Source organism: Dicentrarchus labrax, unplaced genomic scaffold, assembly GCF_905237075.1.
Source record: "Dicentrarchus labrax unplaced genomic scaffold, dlabrax2021, whole genome shotgun sequence".
Classification (NCBI taxonomy): domain Eukaryota; kingdom Metazoa; phylum Chordata; class Actinopteri; family Moronidae; genus Dicentrarchus; species Dicentrarchus labrax.
This window is the reverse complement of record NW_026136863.1, coordinates 2125-10000: the sequence shown is the minus strand read 5'-3', so window position 1 is coordinate 10000 and position 7876 is coordinate 2125. Positions and strand designations below refer to the sequence as shown.

Genomic DNA, 7876 nt, shown 5'->3' with positions numbered 1-7876 from the left:
TTTAATTTGCAAGTTTCCAAACATTTGAATAAATCATTACACCTTTGAGCAAATACCAATTTACAAGTCACAAATTTTGACTTTGCGTTTGCAAATTCTATCATACGCGTGGATTGCGGTGTTTGCATATACGAATAATATTGAGACATATCTCTCTCCAAAGAATAAAGGCCTTTAATATTAGCTTCAGTCTGTCTGACTGCTGGATTCTGTCTCTCTACCTGTCTGTCTCTCAGTCTGGGGGGTTACCCTCCCTTCCACGAGAACTTTGGTCGTGAGTCGATCACAGAGCAGATCATCCGGGGAGAGTTCACCATGGTTCCTTCCAAGTGGAAACACATCTCTGACCAAGGTAACTAATACACAGTAATTTATTACTGTAGTAATATATTACTGTGTATGTAATATTATAATCCTACAGTGTGTGTGTGTGTGTGTGTGTGTGTGTGTGTGTGTGTGTGTGGCTGACAGCAAAGGATGTGGTGAGGAAGCTGCTCGTTGTTGATCCCAGTAAGAGGATGACTATAGAGGAAGCTCTGCAGCACCCCTGGTTACAGGTACACCTGATATACTACAGTACTACCTGTACTGATACTGGTTCTATAGTACTAATATTATATCCAATCCAACTTTATCTGTTAAGCACTTTAAAAACAACCAAAGTGCTGTACAGGAGAATAAATAAGACATCATAAATGTAAACAGTGATGGTGATGATGAAGATCACTGTGAGGAATATAGACAGTGATGGTGATGATGAAGACCACTGTGAGGAATATAGACAGTGATGGTGATGATGAAGACCACTGTGAGGAATATAGACAGTGATGGTGATGATGAAGACCACTGTGAGGAATATAGACAGTGATGATGAAGACCACTGTGAGGAATATAGACAGTGATGGCGATAACACTGGAAAGTTCCCGTGGCAGATAACACGGACAATGTCCGACGGCGATGAGCTCGATGTCCGGGCTGCAGACGCTCTTTCACACAGAGTACCCGGCGTTACACCACCTGTTGTTGATGAGCACGGACAGTCCCCCTCCTTTCTTCATGCCGGTCGCGGTGGTGTCCCTGTCGGCTCGAACCGTCTGGAAGCCGGGAATGGTGACGATGGAGTCCGGTATCTGCTCGTGTAGCCACGTTTGTAGAAAAAAGTATTTAGGCGACGTGAACAAAGTAAGAAAGTAAGAAAAGAGTTCAAAATAGCTAAAAACACACTGAAACTAAAAAAAACTGAAAACAATGAAAGGAGCTGCCATGACAGGCTGCCGTTGTCCATGGAATGGAGTACTAATATATTATATTATTACAGTATTAATATTATAGTACTAATATATTATATTATTACAGTATTAATATTATAGTACTAATATATTATTACAGTATTAATATTATAGTACTAATATATTATATTATTACAGTATTAATATTATAGTACTAATATAATATATTATTACAGTATTAATATTATAGTACTAATATAATATATTATTACAGTATTAATATTATAGTACTAATATATTATATTATTACAGTATTAATATTATAGTACTAATATATTATTACAGTATTAATATTATAGTACTAATATATTATTACAGTATTAATATTAAAGTACTAATATATTATATTATTACAGTATTAATATTATAGTACTAATATAATATATTATTACAGTATTAATATTATAGTACTAATATATTATTACAGTATTAATATTAAAGTACTAATATATTATATTATTACAGTATTAATATTATAGTACTAATATAATATATTATTACAGTATTAATATTATAGTACTAATATATTATTACAGTATTAATATTAAAGTACTAATATATTATATTATTACAGTATTAATATTATAGTACTAATATATTATATTATTACAGTATTAATATTACAGTACTAATATATTATTACAGTATTAATATTATAGTACTAATATATTATTACAGTATTAATATTATAGTACTAATATATTATTACAGTATTAATATTATAGTACTAATATATTATTACAGTATTAATATTATAGTACTAATATATTATTACAGTATTAATATTATAGTACTAATATATTATATTATTACAGTATTAATATTATAGTACTAATATATTATTACAGTATTAATATTATAGTACTAATATATTATATTATTACAGTATTAATATTATAGTACTAATATATTATATTATTACAGTATTAATATTATAGTACTAATATATTATTACAGTATTAATATTATAGTACTAATATATTATTACAGTATTAATATTATAGTACTAATATATTATATTATTACAGTATTAATATTATAGTACTAATATATTATATTATTACAGTATTAATATTATAGTACTAATATATTATATTATTACAGTATTAATATTATAGTACTAATATATTATATTATTACAGTATTAATATTATAGTACTAATATATTATTACAGTATTAATATTATAGTACTAATATATTATTACAGTATTAATATTATAGTACTAATATATTATTACAGTATTAATATTATAGTACTAATATATTATATTATTACAGTATTAATATTATAGTACTAATATATTATTACAGTATTAATATTATAGTACTAATATATTATTACAGTATTAATATTATAGTACTAATATATTATATTATTACAGTATTAATATTATAGTACTAATATATTATATTATTACAGTATTAATATTATAGTACTAATATAATATATTATTACAGTATTAATATTATAGTACTAATATATTATTACAGTATTAATATTATAGTACTAATATATTATATTATTACAGTATTAATATTATAGTACTAATATATTATATTATTACAGTATTAATATTATAGTACTAATATATTATTACAGTATTAATATTATAGTACTAATATATTATTACAGTATTAATATTATAGTACTAATATATTATATTATTACAGTATTAATATTATAGTACTAATATATTATTACAGTATTAATATTATAGTACTAATATATTATATTATTACAGTATTAATATTATAGTACTAATATATTATATTATTACAGTATTAATATTACAGTACTAATATATTATTACAGTATTAATATTACAGTACTAATATATTATTACAGTATTAATATTACAGTACTAATATATTATTACAGTATTAATATTATAGTACTAATATATTATTACAGTATTAATATTATAGTACTAATATATTATATTATTACAGTATTAATATTATAGTACTAATATATTATATTATTACAGTATTAATATTATAGTACTAATATATTATTACAGTATTAATATTATAGTACTAATATATATATTATAATATTATATAATTGAATGTCTTATTTATTCTCCTGTACAGCACTTTGGTTGTTTTTAAAGTGCTTAACAGATAAAGTTGGATTGGATCCATTTCCTGGTGATGTGTGATGTCATCTGTAGGCCTGATGACGTCACAGTGATGTCATCGGGAGGCTCTGTCCAGGTGCATCATGGGACTGTGTGTGCTTGTGTTTAGGATCGTGGGATGTTGGCGACGGCTCACAGGCTCATGTACCCCTCTGATGACGCCGCTGTTGCCACGGTAACCACATCCACTCACACCCCCCAGCAGGAGGCGGGGCCAGCGTCATCCGGAAGGAAACGAGGACGTGACGAAGAACACGAAGACGAACATCCGGCAAAGCGGAGCCAAGCTCCGCCCCCTGCCCCTCTGTAGAGGACCAATCAGATTCAGCCGCTCCTCAGGTCACATGACTTCCTGTCCACTACTGAACCTGTAAATAACGTTTATAATGTTTCTAATAAAGTCTTTATATTTTTCACTGAGTCCGTTTCATTAATTATTTATTCATTCATTCATTAATTTATTTATTCATTCATTCATTCATTCATTAATTATTTATTCATTCATTCATTCATTCATTCATTCATTCATTCATTCATTCATTAATAAACACTACCAGTCAAAAGTTTGGACACCTTCTCATTTAATGTTTTTTCTTTATTTACACTATGAATGAACACATGTGGAATTATGTCGTAAACAAAAGTGAAATAACTTTAAACATGTTTTATATTTTAGATTCCTCAAAGTAGATCGATCAATACACAGAAACCGATCAATACACAGAAACCGATCAATACACAGAAACCGATCAATACACAGAAACAGATCAATACACAGAAACAGATCAATACACAGAAACAACAGATCAGACTAACGAGTAAATAAACAAAATAAACTTTATTTAAAGAGCTGATCAATCTGATTATTGATTATCTACAGTCTGATGTTGATCTGCAGAGTAACATTGATTATGCATCAGAAACTGATCAATCTAATCAATCAGTGATGGTTTGTTAACGTCGCCTCATTATCTTCGTCTGGTTGTGGCTGCTGATTGGCTGCTGATTGGCTCCTCCTTCCCTCAGGCTGTGGTGTCTCTTGGCCCCGCCCCTCTGTGGTGAGGTCACAGCTTGGCGCTGCGGCGCTCTCTGACGGCGTACAGGACGGCGTGAGCTCTGTCGAAGGACTCGCCGACGGCTGTCTGAACTCTGCTCCTCCAGCGCTGCAGCTCAGGACGCCGCTGCAGGACGTCTCTGCCCCCCCCCAGCGGCTGCAGAGAGACACACCGAGCACGCTCACAACCACATCACCAAACCCCGCCCACAACCACATCACCAAACCCCGCCCACAACCACATCACCAAACCCCGCCCACACGAGGAGGATCAGCCACAGAAAACCAATCAGAGGCTCTGACCTGCATGAGCTCACAGACGGCCAGCAGGTCAGCCACGGTGATGTCATCGCCGCACAGGAAGGGCTGTCTGCGCAGGAACGCCGTCTCCAACCGGTCCAGACTGACGTCGAGCTCAGAGAGAGCACGATTCAAACGCACCTCGTCCACCGGAGAGCCGGACTGAGCCGGGAGGAGCACCTGAGACAGACGGGTGGAGACAGACGGGTAGAGACAGACGGGTAGAGACAGACGGGTAGAGACAGACGGGAGGAGACAGACGGGTAGAGACAGACGGGAGGAGACAGACGGGAGGAGACAGAGACATCACGTCGTTTTTAATGACATTACTGGTTATTAATAATAATTAGTCAGTCTGTCTGTCTCTCTCTCTCTCTCTCTGTCTCTCTCTGTCTCTCTCTCTCCACCTGTCTGTCTCTACCTCTCTCTCTCTCTCACTGTCTCTCTCTCCACCTGTCTGTCTCTACCTCTCTCTCTCACTGTCTCTCTCTCCACCTGTCTGTCTCTACCTCTCTCTCTCTCTGTCTCTCTCTCCACCTGTCTGTCTCTGTCTCTCTCTCCACCTGTCTGTCTCTACCTCCAGTATAAAGACTCTAGCAGCGTGAGGTCGGGTGTTGCTATGGTGCCAGGCCGTGTATTCGTCCACTCTGGCTCGTCTCTCTGGTTGCCGTGGATACCAATGCTCCGGGACATCGTACCTGGTGACCAGGTACTTCAGGATGGCATCACTGCAGCAGACAGACAGGCAGAGAGAGAGACAGACAGGTTAATATAGTTATTATTAATATAAATAAAGTGTAAATGTGTTACAACAAATAATGAAATTAAAGCAGTTTAAATCCATAAATAGTTTCAATGCTACAAAGGTAAAAATAAAGTGATCAACTTCCAGAGGTTGAAGAAAGGTAAAGATACAGTGTATATAATATATAATATAATATAATATATATATATATATATATATTATTAATATAATATATATATATATATATATATATATATTAATATAATATATATAATATATATATAATATATTAATATATATATATATATATATTAATATATTATATTAATATATATATAAAAAAAAAAATATATATATATATATATATTAGTATAATATATTAATATATATATATATATTATATTAATATATATATATATATATATATATTAATATATTATATTATATATAAAAAAAAGCTTTTTCAGGGAACAAGAAAGAAACAACTTAAATCTGTTCAGCACCAACAGAGGTTGATCAATAAAACCAATAAATATATAAATATAATAATAATATATATAATATCAATAAAGACCAGGAAGAGGTCTGACCCAAAGACCAGGACCAGGACCAGGACCAGGAGGGTTCTGACAGTCAGCAGCTTCAAGCTCAGCTCAACAGTGACTCCTCCTCCTCCTCCTCCTCCTCCTCCTCCTCCTCCGTGTGATGGTGGATCTTACAGCAGGGTATGACCCTAAACAGACCGAGCTAAACCAGAACCACCTCAGTCCTCTAGACCCTCTGAGTCTGATTACTGATGATTGACTAACCCTCCAAAATAAGAGCATAACAAATCGGACTTTGAGATGTGTGTGTGCGTGTGTGTGTGTGTGTGTGTGTGTGTGTGTGTGTGTGCGTGCGCGCGCACCTCTCTGTGAGGACGAAGCCGTTGTCCACCATTACAGGAACTTTCTGCATCGGGTTCAACTTTGTGAATTCTGGAGTCCTGTTCTCTCCACACACACACACACACACACACACACACACACACACACACACACACACAGACTGATAAACTTATTAAAGATATTAACAAGAAACAAAGAGACCTCCTCTTCAGTTCGGCTTCATAATAAATCTCAGTTCAATGTTACTGCCAAACTTCAGTAAACTTTCTCCCACTTTAACGCCGCGCTGGGTGTCGATAGAAGAAGAATCCAACCTGAAACTGTCCTGTTACTGAAACATGGCGCCGCTTCCAGGTTTCATCTGTACGCCGATTTTATCAGAAGAGCTAAAAGACTTCGACCATTTATCTAATTATAATATTTATATTATATAAAAGCGAATATCAAGAGGAAACCTAAAAACAGCCATATGTTTAATGGAGTTTTGTTAGCCGCGATCAGAGCTCTGATCTAGGTCAAAGTTCTCCGGGTCAAAGGTAATGACGACCGAAGCTGCTGCAAACAGGGAACCAGCTAACCGACCGGTAACCGACCCATGTTACCGGTCAGTTAGCCTGTTAGCCGTTACCTTTCCGTAGAGCCACGGTCCGGACGGTGTGCGGGATCCCGGTACAGGAGAGCAGGATGTGGACCGCCCGGCAGGGCTGCGACAGCAGGTCCAGGTAGACCTCCACCAACCGACGGGCCGCCATCGAGACTGAGGTCGGTTAACGGCTGAGAACCGGTAACATAAACAGCTGTCTGTCTCTCTCTCTCTGCCTGTCTGTCTGTCCTCTGTGTGTCTGCTGGCCGCTCCGCACACTGCCTGTCTCTCTGCACACTGCCTGTCTCTCTGTCTCTGCCTGTCTCTCTGCACACTGCCTGTCTCTCTGTCTCTGCCTGTCTCTCTGCACACTGCCTGTCTCTCTGTCTCTGCCTGTCTCTCTGTCTCTGCCTGTCTCTCCGCACACTGCCTGTCTCTCTGCACACTGCCTGTCTCTCTGCACACTGCCTGTCTCTCTGCACACTGCCTGTCTCTCTGCCTGAGTCAGTCGGTCATTAGAGTGAGAAACATTAAAGTAATGACTTTAAGATAAAACTGTTAAACTAAATATTAGTTTCTCATTATATTTATTTATTTATTTTCCGTCACTTTGGAGGAAATAAGCTTCTATAAAATAAAAATATCCATTTATTAAACTCTGAATGTGTTTAAAATCTGACTTTGTAGCTGTGCCCAGCAACGGTCTCTGGATGCCAGCCAATCAGCAGCTCGGATTATCGAGCGTTTGACATAGCAACCAGCATAGCAACCAGCATAGCAACCATTAACAAACCACCGACGCGAAGCCCGATTTTATACAGTCTGCGACAGAGACAGCCGGGTAGAGACAGCCGGGTAGAGACAGCCGGGTAGAG

At 35.5% G+C, this 7876-nt stretch overlaps 2 protein-coding genes across 2 annotated transcripts in view; one reads left to right on the top strand and one right to left on the bottom strand.

The window, feature by feature from the left end:
- Positions 1-3852, top strand: part of chek2 (checkpoint kinase 2) — a 12459-nt gene extending 8607 nt beyond the window's left edge. The window contains exons 12-14 of the mRNA XM_051394661.1: positions 237-352; positions 472-557; positions 3542-3852. Of these exons, the coding sequence (XP_051250621.1) occupies positions 237-352; positions 472-557; positions 3542-3742 (403 nt within the window). The 3' untranslated portion in view covers positions 3743-3852. The remainder of the gene's footprint in view (positions 1-236; positions 353-471; positions 558-3541) is intronic.
- Positions 3853-3996: 144 nt separating this feature from the next.
- gstt2 (glutathione S-transferase theta 2) lies at positions 3997-7464 on the bottom strand. Its single transcript, XM_051394665.1, has 5 exons — positions 7048-7464; positions 6439-6527; positions 5364-5514; positions 4790-4966; positions 3997-4643 (listed from the first exon to the last, which is right to left on the bottom strand). The coding sequence occupies exons 1-5, from the start codon at positions 7168-7170 to the stop codon at positions 4497-4499; spliced, it is 687 nt and encodes a 228-aa protein (XP_051250625.1). The 5' UTR covers positions 7171-7464; the 3' UTR covers positions 3997-4496.
- Positions 7465-7876: the final 412 nt, after the last annotated feature.